The 23,066-nt window shown below is 38.0% G+C and overlaps 1 protein-coding gene across 1 annotated transcript in view; it reads right to left on the reverse strand.

The window, feature by feature from the left end:
• bach2a (BTB and CNC homology 1, basic leucine zipper transcription factor 2a) overlaps positions 1–23,066 on the reverse strand; it is a 36,135-nt gene continuing 13,069 nt past the window's right edge. Inside the window, exons 2-5 of the mRNA XM_067455776.1 lie at positions 15,390–15,643; positions 6,846–8,273; positions 2,066–2,272; positions 1–1,980 (exon numbers count right to left, since the gene is read on the reverse strand). Of these exons, the coding sequence (XP_067311877.1) occupies positions 1,534–1,980; positions 2,066–2,272; positions 6,846–8,273; positions 15,390–15,629 (2,322 nt within the window). The 5' untranslated portion in view covers positions 15,630–15,643 and the 3' untranslated portion in view covers positions 1–1,533. The remainder of the gene's footprint in view (positions 1,981–2,065; positions 2,273–6,845; positions 8,274–15,389; positions 15,644–23,066) is intronic.

Below are 23,066 nucleotides of genomic sequence, written 5' to 3' on the forward strand. Positions count from 1 at the left end.
AACTGTTGTGCATCATATAACAAAGGCATGATAAAATGCTTTATCCAAATCTAAGGTCATGAGAGAGAGAAAAAATTCTGAATATGCACAGAATTCTTTAGAACTGAATCTGGTAATTTGTAAACATTATGAAGACATTTTAATTATTGACAAGTTAATTTGAGATTTGCTGTTTATGGTGCACAAATTAACCCACGTGACTAATATATATATAGTTTTTTTTTTTTTTAAGGCCAAAGCTATTTGATTTTTCCCCAATACAGACTTAAGCTAATATGTAATGTTTGATCAGAATCCCAAAACTTTTGGTACAAACAAAATAGTAAAAATCACATCTTATCTCTCATTAAAGTCATGCAGTTCACAAAAATTTCAAGTAAACACACTTAACTAAAACAGCAAACATATACCCCATCTCACCTTTGAACTATAGTATTGTGACGATACAGATGTGAGTCACTTAAAGCAACAACAGTGTAATGCAGCATTCCGATTTTTCTGTTGTCACCTTAAGGCTTGAACTTTAAAGCAAACGTGTAAAAAGGTTTTATTTCAACTGAATTGAAGGAGGGACTGTATTGGACACTTTAAATGGGGAAAACATTAGGACCAGGGGAATAATTGAACACCGGGAGTGGAGCGTGCTTAAGCGTACAAACTTTTCAACCCCCCAATATATAACCCGACAATAAGAGAAAAACATTTGCTTTGATATCTGAACAGTAAAATGATGATGTGCATAACACCCTGAAGGAACCAAATCAGATAAGAGCGATCAAAATGTGAGCTGCCCAAGTCAGAATTATTAATTTACTAAAGTTTGCTTGGAGAGTTTTATATACAACAGACCTCCCTAATTAAACAATTTAACAGTCTAGAAAACTGAGCTTGGAAAAATTCTGTAGAAAAAATCTGGACCATATCAAATGGTGCTTCATAGTAAAATATTTGAGGGGACGATCATATATAGGCAGCTAATCGCCAATCCTGACTGGATTGATTTATGATCTATTTTGAGAAATAAAGAGATCAGATGTTCATTTCTCAGTGCTGAAAACAGATTGCTCGGCTTCTTGCAAATTCAGGTGAGCAGCTGTTTGGTTTCTCTGTTATTCAATTTAGTTTTTTTTTCTTTATGCACATTAGGAATGCTTGAACACACAATAGGTACAAAACACTTTCAAACACTCAATATCATATTTGCATATTCTGCTTGATTTGAAGTTTGAAATTCCTGAGATAAATCTGAGAACATTACATACATACATACATACATACATACATACATACATACATACGAAAGGTGAAAGAACTGATTTCAGCATCCTATACAGCATGTATGAGAACACTTCCATATGCACACATAAGCAAACACATATTCGGTGCACCATGTAAACAGAACAGTCTGCTAAATTACCAAAAAATAAATAAACTTAACACTGAAAAAAACTTACAAAAAACAAACAAAAAAACATTTGAGTAACATTTTAACCAACATTGACCCAAAAGCTCATGTTAAAAGACACAAATGACTCATTTTCTCTCAGGGAGCTCTTCTGTCGTACACTTTTCTGTCATTTCCTGGCAGAAATCAATCGTCACACTTGAGCCGCCTGTTTGGGAGGGCTCTGACCTCACAGAGGTGACAGTGTCCTGGGCTGGCGCGGCCTCTCGGTTCACTCTGAGATGTGGGTGTGAAGGTTTAGCTACGGTGTGAGAGTCAGGGGATGACACCGCTCTGCCGTGTGAGGTGAGATTGATGTCTATACTGGTGGGACAAGGAGAGATTCTAATGTTTGTACCGACTGAACCAGATAAAACTGGGTCTGGTTGTAGATTATATAGCGATCGAGACTGATCCGGGCTCCGTTGTTCCTCCCTGCAGACCTCCTGAGACAGAAAGGAGAAGTTTTCCCACAGCTCCCCCATGCAGGTCTTCAAATGGCTGCGTTCAGTTAGGAGCTTCTGTCTCTCGCAGACCTAATGGAGGAGAAACGCACACAAAAAGATCTGGGTTCTGGTGGAGTGTGCAAGCAAACACTGTAAGGTTGTTTGTGCTGCCTACCAGTTTGTGAATCTCCCGCTCCAGGTTCTGGATGCAGTCCAGCTTCCTTTTTCTGCAGCGCTGAGCTGCGATGCGGTTTTTACCGCGCCGTCTCATGTCGTGGATGAAGTCTAGCTGATCTGAGGTCAGTTTATGCATTTTTATCATCAGCTGAAAGTCGTTGCGTGGAAGCTCTGTGATCTGGTCGACCGAGAAAGGCAGCTTCACCTGCAAGTGTACAGCATGTTATAGTTAGATGCATTTATTGTAACATATGCTACTTTATATACTGGGGGGGAAAGCAAATATAAACAAATTAAAAAAATTATAATTTATTTGGCAAATTTCACACAAAATATGGAGCTTCGCCACTAGATGACACTGCCATCTAACTTGTATCAAGTGTTTTATTTACTTCTGTTCAGAACACTGATAAGTAAAATTTTTTTTAAAAAAAGCCTCAAATGAGCAAACTTAAAATCATCAAAACACAAAAGTTTAGGAAGAAAGTATTTGCAATATTAGTACAATGATTGATGGATTTTCACATAAATGCTATGACAATAAAATTATTCAATATCAGATCAGTCTTTGGGCACATTTTTTTGGTCTTTTATACATGATAAAAGTTTAGGGTCAATAACATATTATTGATTAAGATTAGATTTTTAAATAAATTAGTTTAGCAAGAACACAATAAATCGATCAATTGAAAGTCAGATCAGTGAAAAACATTTATAAATGTAAAAAAAAGATAGATAAAATGAATGTGGTTCTTGCATTTTAAATAAATGCAGTTCTTTAGAACATTCTATTCATCAAAGAATCCTAAAAAAATAAATAAATCACGATTTCCACAAAATATTAAGTAGCGCAACAATTTTCTGCACTAATAATAAGAATTCTCAGCATATTAGAATGATTTCTGAAGGATCATGTGACTGAAGATGAGTAATGATATGCCATCACGGGAATAATTAACATTTCTAAATATATTAAAACTGAAGAGTTTTTAAAGTGCTCTGAAAATTGTCATGCAAATGAAGATGCGCACAGGACACATTACGGTTCAATTAAAATTCCACAAATAGAGCAACCTGTATTCTTGTTTCAGTGCAATGACAGAGATGAAACCTGACTTAAAACTCTGCCGAGGGAGTCCGTCATAGGGATCACCATGACGAATACTCCCTCTCTCTGCTGTGACCTTGTGCCACTGCTCAGTCTGTGTAAAATGGAGGTCTATATTTAACCACTCTACTACAGAGCGCTCTGTAATAAGGCTAGAATGACAGATTAGGCTTCCAGCAGCACAGGCACGTTTTCTTCTCTCCTTCTCTCTGAAGTCAGGTCGTTTCTGGGAGAAGACACTCATACTGTGAAGTAGGGCTCATCTGTTAGCCAGTGAGGTGAAGCGGCCCATCATCAGATGGGAGCCTGGGGGCCACTGGCCCACTTCTGTCTGGGGACCTGCAGCTGGGAGCTATAAGCTACGGCAGAGTGAAGGGCAGAATAAAGACGGCTATAGAAAGATTGTTTTTGAGAGATTTACACTATATAATTTTTACATTTTCTTTTAACCTCATTTTCCGTTTATTTGTGACTAATAAAAAAGTATGGTAATGTATTATCATGGCGTTTTGGACATGTACTATTGTATTCTTACAAAAGTTAAATATTTAAAGTTTATTATTATTGACAATTATAATAAATAATTATTCTGAAATATTTCCCAGGCAAAACATCTAATACCCGAAACGAGATACATTTACTTAAGAAGTGTGTGTGTGTGTGTGTGTGTGTGTGTGTGTGTGTGTGTGTGTGTGTGTGTGTGTTTGTGTTTGTGACATATCAGGACAAAAATGTGTATAATGGGATGTGTATGACAGGTTTTACAGAAAAGGGTGACATATGAGGACATTACCCCATGTCCCCACTTTTCAAAATGCTTATAAATCATACAGGATGAGTTTTTTTGAAAAAGTAAAAATGCAGAATGTGTCCTGTGATAGGTTTAGGGGCAGGAGCAGTGTAAGGGGATAGAAAATACGGTTTGTACGATATAAAACCATTACGCCTATGGAATGTTCCCACAATTCACAAAAACAAACGTGTGTGTGTGTGTGTGTGTCTGTGTGTGTGTGTGTGTGTGTGTGTGTGTGTGTGTGTGTGTGTGTGTGTGTGTGTGTGTGTGTGTGTGTGTGTACAAATATATACAAATTCCAATGTTTTCACTGGCCAAATGAATTGTATAAATTGTCAAATTTTAAATTTTGATGGCTGCAACATAATCAAAAAAAAGTTGGGACAACTTAAGGCAAATTAAAAGTGAAAAGACTATAGAATATCCTGGTTAAACAGTTGATACAGTCCACAATTAGCAGGTGAATTTGTAATAGGTGAGGATACTGTTTTGGGTATAAAAGGAGCATCGACTAAAGACCGATTGATTATGCGTGGCCCATTTCGTGAGGGAATTGTCAAACAATACAAAAATCACATTTCTCAAGGCAAGGTTGCTAAGTATTTAGGTCTTTCACAATCCAAATATTGTGAAAAGATTCAGGGAATCCAGAGAAATTCCATCCAAGCCTACATGTCCTATTTGCCCTAGTAAGGCAGGAAACCTCTGTTGAATGCGTGTGACCTTTGAGCCCTCAGATGGCATTATATGAGAAACCGTCATGCTACTCTGTTAAATACAGCCACATGGGTTTGGTTGTATTTTGGAAAACCGTTGTCACTTAATACAGTCTGCCGCTGCATCAAGAAATGCAACTCAATCTCTGTTAGGCAAAGAGTAAGCTATGCATCTGTTCAATGCAGAGATGCCGCTGAGTTTATTTGGGCCCAAGCTCATCTCAGAAGATCCAAAACACAGTGGAAAAGTGTGCCGTGGTCAGATGAGTCCACGTTTCAGCTTATTTTTGGGAAAAACAGACAAGAGTTCTCAGTCCCAAAGACAAAAGAGACCAACCAGACTGTCATCAGCTACAGGTGCAAAAGCAAACATCTGTTATCGTATGGGGATGCATCAGTGCAAACCGAATGATGACTTGCATTTATGTGAAGGTAACTGACAAATATACTGCCATCAATATGCCAGGCATCTGAATGTGCTACAACAGAGTAGTTTCTTAAGACACTCTACACAATAGAGTGGATGTGCTTGACTGACCTCTCCTGCTGTCTCCTGCTGAAAATGTATAGCTCATCATGAAAAGTAGAATCAGACAATGACAACCACAGACTGTTGAGCAGATGTCTAGTATCAGACAAGATTGGGCAAAAATTCCACATGCAAAACTGCAACAATTAGTATCCTCAATTCCTAAACATTTAAAAGGCATAATTAAAAAGAATAGGAATATGACACCATGGTAAACATGCCTCTGTCCCAACTTTTTTGGAATGTGTTGGAGCCATCAAAATGTGTTTATATTGATAAAAATGCTATTAAGTTGGACAGTGAAAACACTGGACATTTTTTCTTTGCACTTTTGTCGGTTAACCCTTTCACACGCATGTTTAAAATATTCTTGCAGACCGTTAACATACCTTGAAAAAAGGACCTTAAAATATTCAAGGGCGATGGTTATTTCAGAACGCATGACCTTATTAATATTATCATAAAGCTTAATAATGATCATGTTAGCTGATTTATAATGTGCGATGGGCGTGAAAATCGAATCTGTCGGATTTACAACATGTCAATTCATCCATTTCTTCTGAAACACATGAAAAGTAAGTGGTCGATGAAGTAGGAGAAGAATAGAGTAAACCTAATACATGCACAGTATTAGGAACTTTATTTCTGAATTCTGTATTTATTACTGAAACAAATAAAGCCCATCAATTTTTATAGTCTGTATGATTCACTGAGCATTCTAATCACACTGGTGTGATATAGTCACTTTATTCATTACTTAAAAAAATTATCTGATTATATAACTTAAGTTACTTGTATATCTTATTCAGTTTGGCTTCAAATAAATGTATCTCATTTTATGGATTTTTTGCAATGCAGAAGCTTGGCACATTAATATATAACTAATGTTTGGTCATAGCTGTGCATATACAAGCTATTTTACAGTGGCTTAGAAGGTCATCCAATCAGATTGTAGAATCGGAAGCTATCGGTTTCATAATGCTGCTGTGAAAATATCAGGTTTTATGCAGCTGCTTTCCAAATTCTGAGAATCCCAAAAAAAGCATTATCTCTGTAGTCACTTGTATACTGACAACAGCTCCTCAATTGGGTCATCAAAAATCAAACGAGATTTGAATGAGACAGCAAATTATCATAAACAGATTCTTGAACTGGCAAAGTGTCAGTGTTGTCAGGAGGAGGTACAATTATGTCATTGGGACCTAAGGAACAAGAATGTCTCAGAGCTTATTGCCATGGCAACCCTTCAGTGTTTGCCAAGTTCCTGCAGCTTTATTCTCAATCTCAGAAGCTCTGTAATCATGTAGGAATGTTTTGTAATGATTACATTTTTCATATTTATTCATGAAGATTTTGCTTTTTAATGGGATCAAGTATCAGATTTGAACTTGTGCCTATCAAAAGCTCAAATGTTGACAATAAGTGTGCTAACCATTTTGTGGGGAAATTAACCAAATAGCAATTCATAAAAATTTAAATTGCAATATGAAAAATCTTAAATAAATTTGGTTTTATTTTGATGAATCAGGCTACTATACTGCAAGTTTTAATTTCTACTTATTAATTATTTGGGATACAGAATCAATGAAGTGAAACAAAATTGCCCAAGGATAGACACACATCTATACCAACCTCTTGACTGCGCTCTTTGGTGGGAAACAATTCGCTATCTCCATCAGAAAAAGATCCAGATTCATCACTGGAATTTGTGTCATATGACTTCTCACACTTGATCTTTGGTGTCCCCGACGTGCTATGCTCCCGGTGTTCGAGCGCCAGGCATCGTGCCATGGTGGAACAAGGAGAGGTAGAGAGCTCAAACTGGGGCAGGCTGGAAGGAGATCCTCCACTGCCATCCTCAGCAAAGGAGTAGGAAGAGCAAGAGCTGGAGGTTCTGATGTGACTTTCGGCACGAGATGAGCGGGGACACATTTTAATTGGCACCGGACAGCTGCTCTTTGGGTGCCGACGGTAGGGCAATGTTGGATCTTGAGAGACAGAAGTGGGGGACAATGTTTGGGAGCAGGGGAATGACTGGCTGGAACCTGCCCATAAGTCTTCCAGGGTTTCCGGTCCCAAACAGCTCTCCCCCGGATAGGAGTGCGCAGGTGCCATCGGATGGTGAGAGGTCCGAGAGGAGAAGATGACACTTTTTCGGTCGCTCTCCTGTTCAGCTTCCTGCGAACAGATTCTCTCGAAGGAAAGTGACTTAAGGGGCACCCCATCAGTTAATTTCTCAACCTTCTTTGAAGACATCACATCAAGTCCCCCAATGAAAGCCTGATAGTCCTTTTGGAAGTTACCTGGAGCAACTTCTTGTTCTCGAATGGGAGAGGTTTTGCTGGCAGGTTGCAGATCAGTGGTAAGATAATGATTAGAAGAAGTGACTTCCTTTTTAACAAGGGAGCGCAGGCACACTGGTGAACTTTTGCTCACAGGCAGCTCAGTGGGTGTTGAACTAAGTTGCCTTCCTTCAAACTCCATTTCCATGTCCATCTCTATCTCACAGACTTTACCTCTGACCAGACTATCCTGCTCCAATTCAGACAAATCTAGTGGTACACAGACTTCTCCACTCCCTGGCTCTGCCTTCACCTTTAAAAGATCCAGGCCCCGGGCATCTCTGCTGGTAATGGTATCCTGCAAGGAGCCATGAAAGACTGAGGTACTGCTGTGTGAGGAGGTGGTTGAGTTGTGCTTAGTATGAACCTGATGGTACTTTCTATATTTGGGATAACGAGGGAGGTCAAAGGTTGGAGGATGGAGGTTGTCGGTGACTTTCAATTGCTCAGTTTCAGGGTGCAGCTTTGATCCAAACAGTAGAGGTTTGGAGTCACTTGGCTGCATGTTTCCATCCTCTGAGTGGGGATTCTGGCTGGTGTGCATGCCATCAACTTCACCTTTCATCTGGGCCTGTAGGAAATGGAAGCAGGAGTCTTCGAGGTTGTGCATCCCCAGGTATTCTGCACAGCACATGACATCCTGGATGTTATCCCTGTTGAGTAGCAGCTTGGCTGTGTAAGCAAACTGCAACAGAGGGGCAAAGCCTTTCTCCGTGATCTATAGAGAGAAAACAATACAACATTTTGGGGTAAACAGTGGCATTTTAATCATAATAAAATGGCCACTTTTGTAACATTTTATTTGTTCCCCCAAGACCCCTTATATTGTGACTTATTGTTTCCTGCCATCATTTCCATACATTTTCCACCCACTTTATGACCCATTACAAAATGCTGTTTCACTACTGTGCCTTTATAATGCACTGATGTTTCTAATTAAAGGCAGACATTAAAACATTTTATGCTAAATTTGTCTAAAAAACAAACAAAACAGAACCTAAAATGATTTTAAATTAACTTACAAAAGTATAAGTATGAAAAATATAAATTTATTTTGGGAATTGGTAAAGATTACAGTGTTATTAAATTTTTATCATTTTAAACAAGTGAGTGTTTGATGATGACAAGTGTAACGCAAAAAAATAAGAAAATGAGCATACACAAATTAAATCTATCTATCCATCCATCCATCCATCCATCCATCCATGGAACCCTCTATTATGAACCTCACAATATCTCCTTTATATTCAGAAAAGATTACACAGTCAATTGGCATTTTTAAGACCACAAATGACCGAAAACTATATGCTTATTAGTAACGTGTCTACAAAGTTTATGAGCTTCCAATCAAGGTCTTACAAGTTTTATGTCATTTAATAAAATGAAGTTACCACATAGTGTCAGGAACAAAAATAAACCGCCCTTCTCATCACTTTCAATCACACTATCGCTCTCGCAGGTATCCACCAATGCTTGGGGCAGTGCTACTACATCAAGAACATCATCTTTAAAATAGAAAGTCATCCTGCTGAAAATACAGCGCCCCCAGACATTCAGTCAGTCCTCCCAGAGCTGCTAATAAATAGAAAAGCTAGGGGGGGAAAATGCTGAGCATTCTGTGGATCTATTTTCAGCTGGCATCAGCAGCTGCCGCCTGCAGAAGCATGTCTTTATGGAAGCCAAGCGCCATATGAGACTCCTTTAATGTTATAACCAGCTATCCTAATGAGGGCAGCAGGCAGGGACGCATGTACACACACACACACACACACAAAGCAGAAAGCAAAGACTCCACACTATAAAGCAAGAGAGAAGCATCTCAGCATGGCTCTGAGGAGAGAATGAGATATGAAGCCAATTTCTTGGTCATTACAGAATACAATTTGACATTAAGTGTTTTGAAGATGAACGATAATTAATATATAAGCAGAGGCAAATGGAGGGGCCTTCTGACATATCTGGGATATTGTAATACAAGTTTGAGCTTTGAGATCGCAAAGCACCTAAAGTATTACAACACTGATAATCATCCATGAATAAATCATACTTCCTCAAGCACAGTGAAGTTCTGAGAGGGAACTCTGCTAACACTCCTGACAAACACAACAACATAAGCAATTATACCAACTCAAAGCTGCAGACGATGAACATGCTCTCTCACATTCCTGCCAGACTCTATCTATCAGCAAAATAAAGAAGCACTTGTTGTTGAAACACAACACTTCTAAAATATTCCAGTAAAAACAGCAATATTGTGAAATATTATTAAAATGTCAAATACAGTAATTGTTTATTATTTTAATATAATTTTATAGCAATAGGAATAATAATTTATTCCTGTGATGAAAAGCTGTATTTTCAGCATCATTCTTCAGTTTCAAATAATCGTTGATTTGGTGTTCATATGAATATTTCTTATTACTACAAATGTCTTCTTGTGGAAATTATTTTTCAAGATTCTTTGATAAATAGAAAATTCATAAGAAATCAGCATTTTTAAAAAAATGTTTTTAACATTATAAATGTCTTCACTGCCACTTTTCGATAATTTAAAGGGTTAGTTCACCCAAAAATTTAATTTCTTTCATTAATGACTCACCCTAATGTCGTTCCACACCCGTAAGATTTGACACGCGATTTTTCACACACGATAGTTTGCCAGTTTGACAAGCGATTGGACAGCAAGTGGGCATACACTTACATTCAAAGGCCAGAAATCCCTCAGACTAAATCTAAAATATCTTGAACTGTGTTCCGAGGATGAACTGAGGTCTTACAGGTGTGGAACGACACTGGGGTGAGGATATTTGGGTGAACTAACCCTTTAATGTGTCATTGCTGGGTAAAAGCATTAATTGAAACGTTTGAATGGTAGAATATATTCACTCCATTAATTCAAGAAAACTTTTTGAGTCCTGGATATTTGAAAGGGGTGATGAATTGAGAAATCAACTTTCCCTTGAGCTTTTGATGTATAAAAATGTCATCTTAATATAAGAATATCCTGTAAGTTTCAGAGCGGAAAACTTCCTTGTTAGTCAAATTAAAACTCAGCAAACAAGAGAAATATGAATGTGCTTCCCTGTGACGTCAGAGCAGTGAAATGGCGCCTCAACTGAAGAAGTTGCGAGTAAATGTTTTTTCTTATATGTGATTTTTTTTTGTATTGCATTGTTACAGAACGTTTCATATCAATTGATTATGTGCACATACTAAACATAACAAAACTAAACATAACTTACCACACTATCACAGGCCAAATTATACTTTGTATTTGAGGTGTTGTTGGTTAATTGTCCTACGATTCGTGATGAGACTCGAACATATATGGGCCCACCCAGGGCTAGCTGAGCCCAACATCCTGGGGCTAATACGTTTTCCAGTCGGGCTACCAAAATGTATCACCAGCCTGCCCATCAGGCTGGTGATATTTAAGATATCATCTTAAATATCGAAATAACATTCCTTTTTGATACGTGTTGTTCACTCTCTTGCCTTGCTATTTGCTAATACAGGGGTCGGGAACCTATGGCTCGTGAGCCAAACCTGGCACTTTGACAAAAATCATATGGCTCGCCAGGTCTCTCACCCTTTACCAATAAATGATTGATTAACAAAAAAAAAAGACACACATCAACGGAGATCCGCGCTCTACAGAAAGGCAGCCAATTACAATTCCCTTGTTGTACATCCAAGTAAATGAAACGTTTATGATAATATTCAAATTGTACTGGCGACGCATGTCACGAGACGCGACAGCAACCACTCACGTTTCTGTGGAAACAGCTCCTGCACTGGGATTCAAGCAGCTGTTTAAGATAATGGCAAAACCATTTTTAGAACAGCAGCGAAAATGTAAAAGTAGGCTATCCAAACTTTCATATCCCTGCTTTTATTGAAACTGGTGCTTTGCTCTGCAAAAAGACATTTCCAAACATTTCACCCACGGGTAGGTTACTTTTGCTTTTGCCAGCCGGTCCTATGTGTCTAATTGATGATAATCTGCACAGATAAAGTTATTAATAACAAAACATGAATGAATGAGAAAGAAAAGAGCGGTATGTGCTTTATATTGAATTACATTAAATATGTATATTAAAGGGGGGGTGAAACACTCAGTTTCAGTCAGTGTCATGTCAATCTTGAGTACCTATAGAGTAGCATTGCATCCTGCATATCTCCGAAAAGTTTTTATTTTTTTAATAATTATATAAGAAAGATGCGCTGTTCCGAGTCTTTCCGAAAAAAGCCGAGCGGGTGGGGGCGTGTCGTGTGAGCGGAGCTAAATAATGACGTGTGCAGCAGCGCGCTGTGTGTTGAGTCGAGCGTCATCCCTAACAGCGGAAAAAAACTTTATTCAAAATAAAAATATGGCTTTTAATCAGATACAGCCATACATCTATGATCCGGAATCAGACCCAGAGGCTGCAGTTGAACAGGAGCAGCAGCAAAAACGACTAGAGCAGGACGTCTGTATGTGGTAAGTTACAAGTTATACACTAACTATATAATATGCTTAGCGGCTTGTGTTATTTACATATTTATACTTGAATTATATCGTCGTATTTTTGTCTTTGAAGGTGTACATGTGGGAAGTGCAGTTGTGCACGTGTGTTTGTGTGTTTACGCGTGGTTTGTGTAGACAGTAAGCGGACTAAAAGCAGTCTCACTCACCCTTCTAACGTTGGGACTGCTCCATCCTTCAGCATTAGGCGATTGGGAAAATTCGGCGTCGAGCTGGGCCTTGTTTATGAAACAGTCGGCACCGAAATGCAGCGAACAGATATAAACATTCGCGCAACTCAGTTGCTGATCCGGAAAAGCAAATTACATCCACTGTTGCCTTAACGCGGGGTTTTTGGCGAATCTGTGCAGGACTGTCTTGGTCTGGCAACCAAAACACCACTTTTTTGGTGACATTGTTATGTGCTATGTGTAATTGTCACCTGTCCAGCATCCTACAAGCCCCGCTTTGATGGGCGTAGGCTGTTGCTTTCGCTCTCTCCCTCGCTCTCTCTCAAGCGCTTCCGGTAGAATTGTCCGTAAGGCCCATACAAGGAAATTCCGCCCCCACTAACGTCAATGGGGACGCATGATCTCAAAAAACTTGCCGAAACTTATGACTAACCGGAAGTAGTATTTTTGACAAAGAAATACTCCCATCAAACGTCCACCTTAACTTTTGAAACTTTGTCTATGTTTAGTATGGGATTCCAAGTCTTTAACAGTGTAAAAAGATCAGTATGCATGAAACAGCATTTCACCCCCCCTTTAAAAGTGTGATAAGTCGCGAATGAGAACTGAATTCTATTGACAGGATGCTGGGCGTGCACTACGAGCGCAACACGGACATGCATAGTAGCCTGTCTTCGGCTGCGCGCCTAAACGGCCAAATAAACACAGAAATATATCAAGATGCCAAGTCGAGTATTCACATAAACACAGTAGATGTAAGCACTGCATTTTCTCTCTCTCTCTGTAATAATATTGCAACTTATTTATTGTTTCCTGCATATTTGTTTGTGTTGACTGTGGACCTAATAATTAGCTAGTCTACTGTTTATTGGGGAAAAACACGTTTTTTAATAATAATAGTATATTATTTTTTAATGTGGCTCTTTTGAAAAAATGCATTAACCAAAAATGAAATAAATGGCTCTTTAGTCAAAAAAGCATCCCGTCCCCTGTGCTAATATAATCATGGAAGTTTTGAACATGCTGATTTGTGTGTGTGTGTGTGTGTGTGTGTGTGTGTGTGTGTGTGTGTGTGTGTGTGTGTGTGTGGCACCATTCATGGTTATATGCACCAATCGGGCGAGCCAAGTAATACAAAATAACATTCCAATTAATTGTGGATGTGGATAAGCGATAAATAATTGTGTTTGTTTGAAAGACATTTTGCAAGCCCTGTGGGCAAGTCATTCTGGTTGCCTTTTTTCCCCACACGTTTTCAAAACAGTTCCCTCATGTACTGACGGGGAGCCGAAGCTCATTATAATATGGAAAACTGTTATCCAGTCATAGCAGTGGGCTTTTACTTCCAAGTCTTCAATGCGACACACCCATCAAAACCGAGCGTTCCAGCAGCTAGGCTCAAAACCAGGGCAGAAAATAGCCTATTACATATTCATTATGATGTTTTTGAATGTTGTAAAAACCACATGAATGTCATAAGTTGACAGTATATATAAAAAAAAAAAGTAAAAAGCCAAATCATTACCCCTTTAAAATGATCCAATATTTTCCATTGAAAATGGAACCTGACCTGAAATATTTCACGTCTTTTATTGTTTTAATACTGATGATTTTGGTATACAGCTCATGAAAACCCCAAATTCCTATCTCAAAAAATTAGCATATCATGAAAAGTTTCTCTAAATGAGCTATTAACCTAATCATCTGAATCAACTAATTAACTCTAAACACCTGCAAAAGATTCCTGAGGCTTTTAAAAACTCCCAGCCTGGTTCATTACTCAAAACCACAATCATGGGTAAGACTGCCGACCCGACCCTGTCCAGAAGGCCATCATAGACACCCTCAAGCGAGAGGGAAAGACACAGAAAGAAATATCTGAACGAATAGGCTGCTCCCAGAGTGCTGTAACAAGGCACCTCAGTGGGAAGTCTGTGGGAAGGAACAAGTGTGGCAAAAAACGCTGCACAATGAGAAGAGGTGACCGGACCCTGAGGAAGATTGTGGAGAAGGACCGATTCCAGACCTTGGGGGACCTGCGGAAGCAGTGGACTGAGTCTGGAGTAGAAACATCCAGAGCCACCATGCACAGGCATATGCAGGAAATGGGCTACAGGTGCTGCATTCCCCAGGTCAAGCCGCTTTGGGCTACAGAGAAGCAGCACTGGACTGTTGCTCAGTGGTCTAAAGTACTTTTTTTGGATGAAAGCAAATTTTGAGTCTGGAGGAAGACTGGGGAGAAGGAAATGCCAAAATGCCAGAAGTCCAGTGTCAAGTACCCACAGTCAGTGATGGTATGGGGGGCCATGTCAGCTGCTGGTGTTGGTCCACTGTGTTTTATCAAGGGCAGGGTCAATGCAGCTAGCTATCAGGAGATTTTGGAGCACTTCATGCTTCCATCCGCTGAAAAGCTTTATGGAGATGAAGATTTCGTTTTTCAGCACGACCTGACAACTGCTCACAGTGCCAAAACCACTGGTAAATGGTTTACTGACCATGGTATTACAGTGCTCAATTAGCCTGCCAACTCTCCTGACCTGAACCCCATAGAGAATCTGTGGGATATTGTGAAGAGAAAGTTGAGAGACGCAAGACCCAACACTCTGGATGAGCTTAAGGCCGCTATCGAAGCATCCTGGACCTCCATAACACCTCAGCAGTGCCACAGGCTGATCGCCTCCATGCCACGCCGCACTGAAGCAGTCATTTCTGCAAAAGGATTCCCGACCAAGTATTGAGTGCATAACTGAACATAATTATTTGAAGATTGACTTTTTTGGTATTAAAAACACTTTTATTTTATTGGTCGGATGAAATATGCTAATTTTTTGAGATAGGAATTTGGGGTTTTCATGAGCTGTATACCAAAATCATCAGTATTAAAACAACAAAAGACCTGAAATATTTCAGTTGGTGTGCAATGAATCTAAAATATATGAAAGTTTAATTTTTATCATTACATTATGAGAAATAATGAACTTTATCACAATATGCAATTTTTTTTTAAAAGGACCTGTAGTTACACTCTTCTGGCACAGTCAGGATTGTTATGAGGTTTTCAGCGCAGGTCATTTAGGTATATCCTTGCAGGCTGTTAATGTATTACGATTCTGTAACACTGCCAAATGAGGACACTCACCTTCTGTGGCAGGTTGATGACCAGCTCATGTTCCGTCTGGCCCCTGAGCAGCAGGGAGAAATACTGGCTACAAGCTGCCAGCACTGCCTTGTGGGCACGGATCTCCCTCCCCTCCACCAGTACTGTCACATCACACAGGACGTCCTGCTTCCGCTGTTCATTCAGGCACAGGAGGATGTTGGCACAATGCACCGTCGACTCATACACATACATGGGAGCTTCAGGCTTCTCCGTAGACATTCCTTGCTCAGAGCCTGGGGACAAAAGCAAACAGACAAGATGCATTATTTACAAAATAGGTTACATGCGTTTCTCTAGATTATTCAGGTTTCTGAAATGATTTACTGCAAGTTTGACAAAAGTGTGTATATATATAACACACATTTAAATAATTATATCATAATTCATGAAGCAAGTGTACAGAGGTCTCAAATCAAGCTGATGACCAATTAGCAGCATGTGTCAGCTCCAAAAGTGGACTGATAATTAGAACTTTGATATGCGAATTCCCAAAGTAACACAAGACAGCTAATAGAGTTTCAAAGAGGTTGTAGTTGCACATAAACAGCAAATGCTGTTTAGCAAGGGAATTGGTCTCTGAAATAATCAATGGAAGAAACAAAGTAAAAAAGTGCCTGTATATAGTATGGGTAGCCATCTAAAGTGAGTCTAATGATGGCTCTGCATGGTAATAATATGGCAAAAGAATATGAGCCTATTTTGCAAGACCAGGTTGCAATAGCTTCTGTTCCACTATTCCCGCTGTTCCCATTTTCAAGATGATAACATAGCTATTGCAAAAAGTCAAATGTCTTCTGTGGCCTCTCAAATAATCAGATCCAAATATCAAGGGAAATTAATTTTGGGAATTTTTGAAGTACAAACTGTATATAGTGAAATTATATTGTATGCATTCTCCTTTTTACATGAAAGGCAGCTAACCTATAAGTAAGATAATACTAGAATTGTAATAACATGTCCATATTTATTTGCTAAGCAGTCATGTCATAATTGGGAATATTTACAGTCAGCCTGTTAATATTGCAAAATAATCCACTTGAGGAATAGAAGACCCGATCCAGATTTATTTAGCAACTCTAGATATGGTTTCTCTCCGTTATCCCACTTTATTCAGATCCTTCCTAGAGGTATTGAAAAGTTGAAAGGAGGAACTAGGAAGGGAGATATTCCAATTATTTTGAACCAGTCTAGTGAAGATGAGTTGTTGAAAAGCAATTGCTCACTCCAACACACCATATACATTTCTGCATCTTGGCTTTGGTAATCTCAGCATCAGCTCGTGAATCATTAACACATTTCCCAATAAATCACATACAGAGCCACTCACACTGACAGAGAAATGTCTGATAGCAGCTGTCATTCGCTTGCTCTGCCCACACTAATGAGATATCACCACCATGTCAATTCATTCAGAGATGCCGCTCTGAAAAGGAAAAATACCATGCAAATAAACACAGGGAATTACAGCATGTTTCATCATCGACACTGATGCATGACTATGTCAGACAACCATGACCATAAAGCAGATGAGCGTCTTCACAATGGAGCTCAAAGTAGGGTGTGTGGTTAGTGCTGCACAAACAGTACAATGAAATGTGTTATCAAAAGACAAATTACTCTGAGAAATGTGATCCACTGTAAACTCATTGGTCCAAATCAAGGCTTAACTGTGGAAACAGACCGTTGTGGTCTCTACTACAGAACTAGCCTATTCTGTTTCTATTCCTCCAGACTGAATGGAAATATAATTAGCTTTTTTATTTTAAATGTCCACCATGTTGGCCTTGCAGTCTCCCTAATTTATAAAGCCCCAAATTCCCTGACCTAGATCCACTGCCAAAACCAATATGTTTTGTATCGAGGAGTAATAATTTCTTTGATGGAAAAAAGACTATAATGAGCATGTACACACTATTAGAACAAACTGTTATCAGATAAAATGTAGACATAAAAATAAAACAATCTAAATAATTAAGCTAATTAAATTTTTACGTATGGACTTTAGACATTTATTTACAGCACAATTATTTTGAAGAAAATGCAACTGGTCTGGTGTAACATGCCACCAAAATGTAGTGTGTTCACCAAGCACATTCTGTTTCTAGGGGTATTTTGGGTGGTTGCTTATTGGTTCACATCAAAAGAACCAACCCACAAGTCTCTCCAATTTTCTGATTAATAGCTATGGCCCTAGGATTGTCAATGTTAACGTGTTAACATTAATAAATAATAAATAAATCCATAAATAATATAAAATATTTGAACACAATAACAATAAAGCACAAAAAACTGTGTCATTAACGTCATTTACATCACGCAATTAATTTGATGATCTTGGGAGTTGTGAGTTTATCACACTGTGCATCTAAAATGGTGCAAACACCTGTAACCCTTGTAGGCTGAAATATCTATTCCAACGCCTTAATCCGGCTTCACTCCGGGAAAGTTTTCAGTCCAATCTATTAAGCGAATAGATTCAAACGTTCAGTCCAAAAAAGTCATACATCAGAGATGGCAAAGAGAACAGTGATTCCAGGACGGTTTTCAGTAGATTATGAAGTCTCTTTAGCTTAAAAGCACAAGCTTTGTAATATTCTTATTAGTATATTGTTTCTGAAGAGCGCGAGCCCTTACACATCATGCTGTGTGAAATACAGACTGAATGGAACATCAAAGCATCCCAGATTTAACAAGTGGCCCAATGATATGCACACTTCTCGACTGGATAAAGAGCTGCCCAACGATAACGGCAAAAATCATAATCACAATTATTTTAGCCGATATTGAAATTACAATTATTTACCACGATTATTAGTGGGTGATATGATCAAAGTCTTACTTCGTGATATGAGTAATTAATTTTAAATGTCAGATCAATTTCATAATTGTCGATACTTCAGCAAAATCTAATGCTAAGTTAATGTAAGTAAAGTCATCTTAACAGTTATAAAAGACACTGTCAGCAATACAATAAGAACAAAGAAATTAATTACAAACAAAACTGACAAAAAACACAACAGAACATAAATACTAATTAAATAAACAGTGCTTTAACTTTTTCAGGAAGATGTGCCAATGGGATTCAGATAGCTTACAACAGAACAGAATAAATCAAATGAAAAATAACACTGATGTACACATTAAAAAAAGACTAATCCTTATTAAAAGTAATTTTAATTAAAAAAAAAATGTATCCTTGGTTTTTGACATTTTTGTGTATCTGCTATTTGACTGTTTTAGGCATCTGCAGCCCATGTATACTTTTCTTAGGCACGATCCACCCCATTCAGAGCACGCACACAGAAAGCAAACTGAATATGCTTTTAATAACACTGTTTAATATCAAGCAGGTTCCACAGTTTAGCAATAGTAGACTGCATTTTACAACACTCACTTATTCGGTTTGGCTTAGGGAGGAACAAAATCACACCGTTGTGACGGAAAGGAAGTTACGCTGGACGGAATGTGAGAGCGGCACGATAATCGTTCAACGTCAATTGTCATTTTCATAATTGTTGGTAGCCAAAACTGAAATCAAAAAATGTATTATGATTAATAGCACATGCCTACTTTGGAGAGCATACATTTATGAATAATATGGACTCCTTATATAATTGAGTTATAAGGTGTCCTTTTGGAGTCTCAAAGTGTATTTTATTTTTATTTTTTAAACACCTAGGTTTATTTTGAACAAAATAAAATAATCTATTGACAGCCCTAATTCCTATACTTCAATATAAGTTTTTGGAAAACTTTAAATTCCCCACAAGATAAAAGTCTGATTATTCAGAAAACTATAGCTCACCAACAGCAAGCTGCATGACTTATGTAATGGTTTAGTACTTAAGGTTTGTTCAATGTGCTTTAGTGTTTCCAATTTAAACTCAACAAAATTTAAGTTCAAGAAAAGAAGTCCATTAGATCCCACATGTAAAAACCATTAAATAATTGAATACACAGCACAAACACAGTGACCCCATTTTCCACACAATCGCCAAGACATTAATTAAAAAGTACATATAATTCGAGGCCTCCTACTTCAGGGGGTAATATGGCCGTTATGACCACCAAGAGAAGCCTGGCCTAATTTCATACTGACCTGATTGCAGCAGCTCTTCTTTCAGTTCTTCCACCAAAGAGCTTTCTGAGAATAATAAGAGCACTGGCTTGTAAAAATAAAAAGCTTAAACGAGACTGTGAGATGGTTTAACATGCCAAAAAAAAGAGAAGCTATCAGTCAGTAACTTTAACATGATTAAATGTTCCTTAGAAACGTTTATCCAAAGCAAGTTATTTACAACTTGACCAATGATTTTCCATCACAATTATTGGATAAGGATTCTCTACGCCTATCTGCTGCTCTCATGCTGAGAATAGTTGATGAATACTTGAGCATATCCTCGTAAAATATATAGGCTAACCGCTATCTGCAGATTCCATGAGCTCATGGTTTCTGTTGTAGGACGTGGCAGGTTGCTGGAGCAGCGATCCAGTGCTGCCTGCTGGCTGATGCTTTTAAGCCTGCAGGTCAGTAGAGAAAATCACACAGAACCAAACAGAATGACACAACACACCTCAGATAAGAGCTCATCATGGGGGGATTTTCCAGCAGGAAATTCAACAATGACATCATTAGTTTCAACAATGACCTATTGTGCTCAAAATAAGGTTAGCTGTCTCTCTTTCAGAGGGTCACTGTCATGTTCACAAGCCTGTATAAAGGACGTTGAACAAATGGTGTTTGAAAGAATGGATCTCATTGACAAAATGCAAGCTATTTTTCGGCACTCCGTGGGAAATCTACCACAATGCATTCACATCTGCCCTGCTTCAGGTCCCAATGCAAGTTAGACACAAAATGTCAACAATGCATTTGTGCCAGTTTACATCTGCCTATTTAAATATATTACAGCTGAATTATGCAAAATATAGTTGTTCATTAAAAGGGCAATCAGGTGTTAGCCAAACAGCTGAAATATCACTCCTAAAGTCAATCAGGGCATTCCATAGCAGGCTTTCCAGTGCAATGATAGGGGGTGACTCCCATGCCAGAGTATTTTGGGCCCTGGTTGCTGAAAAACAGAGCTTGAATGAATCATGATTTCCCAGACTGAAGTGAGAAGTGACTCATAACTGTCTTTAATATGGGCAGAGGCAACCGTGACACAAAAACACAGCAAGCAGACTATAAATATACAGAGAAGCTCACAGTGAGGTGGATAAACATACTTCAGTACAAGCAGTACATAATACAATCAGCAGATGGTCAGGAGCAAGGCACATTATTTTAAAACTAAAGTAATGAGTCACAAGAGACATGCATTACAATAAATGTACCATTAATAAGGGGTGCAAGACACTTACCGCTAACAGTTTACAATGGCTTTAAATGTGATTCATGCAATTAAAACAGAACTAATTATTTAGAAAGTTAAAAAGAGACATTAAATACTTAAGAATGTAGTCAGCATTCAATATATATTTATTTGCTATTAAATTGCATAAAATGGGTTATTTTAAAGTCCTTTACTTCAACCAAAAAAAACCTCCTAGCGAAATATACTGAAAATGTGTAAATGCAATATCAAATACAATTTGATATATATAATGTTAAATAAATATATATTAAATATTAGGTTAAATAAAATTACATTTTTGCAATTTAAGTTCAAATCAATTTAAAAGGCAATGAAACATATTGTCTTACAATCCCATACTCACAAATCGAGGCAATAATAATAATTTATGGGAATTGGGAAATGTTGAATATAATCTAATGAAACACTCCTTAGGAAACTTGGTAACACTTTGCAATAAGGTCATATTACTAATCTTAGTTAATGCATTAACATTAACTATCAATGAGCAGTAATTTATTACAGTATTTATTGATATTTGTTTATTAATACAACTGCAACTGTTCACCGTTGTTCATATTAGCTCGTCATAATATTAACATTAATAATATATTAATACATTTTTAAATTAACATAAGGTTAATATATGATTAAGTATTCATTGTTAGCTCATGTTTACTAACGCAGTTAACACATTTTAAAGTGTTACTGTAACCTAAACGCAAAGTACACAAAAAGTGTACTGTAAAAAATGAGGTTTCATTTTCAACTGCTGAAAGCTGAAAAAATTCCTTGTTGCCCATTGCAGCTTATCTACACTTTGTGCAATGCTTAACAACACAACAAAACAAGAACACTTCTGATATACTGAAATCGCAGCTGCCTAGACTGAGCTTTTGCTGTTTGACTTCACACGCTACTTGACTGTAACTGGAGCACACTAGTTTTGTCACGTCATGTCACTCGCATGTAGTGTAGATACGATGTCAGCATGACCAAGTCCTGGACATCCTTTCTAAACAGATGGTAATTGAGGCCAGCATGGGAGGCAGTAACATTGTAGGGTGACTGATGGCTCAGCCAGCAGGTTGCACCTGATTTGCTCACTACAGTAAAATATCATACATTTCAAAAGAATAGCACAAACATACTGAGGGTTCAAACAGCTCAGAAGAAATTAACAATCAACTCTAGGAAATATTGAAAAGCTTTGAAGATTTAATTCAGCTGTGATCTCACAAACTGATCATGAAACATCAAAAAGAAGGAGGGGGGAGGGGGGGCAAATGCTGAAAGGTTTGAGCGCTCATTAAAATTTCTTCAAGCTCTACAAATTTGATGAGGAACATAAACATACATTTGAAGACAGTTTACTACTACGTATCCATGTAAGACAACCTAGACAACAAAGGCATGTCAAGACAACAAACGCTGAAAAAATATATATATATTTTTGTGATAAAATCAGTTTCTGTACTAATTAATGACACGTGACAAGGCACAAAGGTCCTTAAATTCATGCCTTCTGATTTATTTTCATTTTTGCATTATCATGCTTTAATTACTAATTGAGCAAAACTATTTGATTAATTAAGTCCTAAATTCCCTGTTATATTTACAATTTCAGAGAATTTCCAGTATCCAGGACTCAATTATGCTCCTTAAACTGCGGAAAGCAATATTACAATGGCATTTAGAATCACCGCCCTGAAGTTGAGCTGAAGTTCACTGTTGTCATTTCAATAGAGCTTTCCTAAAAAAAGCACAAGTATATCAATCCACTGGGAATGACCTTTCTTTCCTGTCACTCCATTTTCTAGGATGTCGTCTTCTCCTCTCTTATTTCAGCCGAACCACTGACATCACATCTCGCCTGAGGTACGTTTCCTCGGTCTGCAGCGAGAGCATAACTGGAACACTCACTTTAAGTCAGTCAAAGCAAAATAAAGAGGTAACAAAATAGGTAACAATATTCAGTGAAATCTAGGATATTCATGATCAAATTACACATTATGAAATGGATAGTTGGGTCCTGGAAGTTGATTTTTCAATACAGCTGCACATGTCTTTACCTGTGACTACATTCATAATACAGTATAGCATCTTGTACCATAACTGAACTACTACTATAAAAACAAGTACAAACCGCACATAGAGAGCACGAGTCACGAGTAAAGAGTTTATCAGGTTAAGTCTAACCCACATGTCATACTGAAACCCATGCGTGTTTACTGCTTACTATGCAGCTGGTTTCCTGCATTCATATTAAGCTGTGTTACTTTTACCTAAGTCAGCTGAT

This window comes from Pseudorasbora parva, chromosome 10 (assembly GCF_024679245.1).
Source record: "Pseudorasbora parva isolate DD20220531a chromosome 10, ASM2467924v1, whole genome shotgun sequence".
NCBI classification, from domain to species: Eukaryota; Metazoa; Chordata; class Actinopteri; order Cypriniformes; family Gobionidae; genus Pseudorasbora; species Pseudorasbora parva.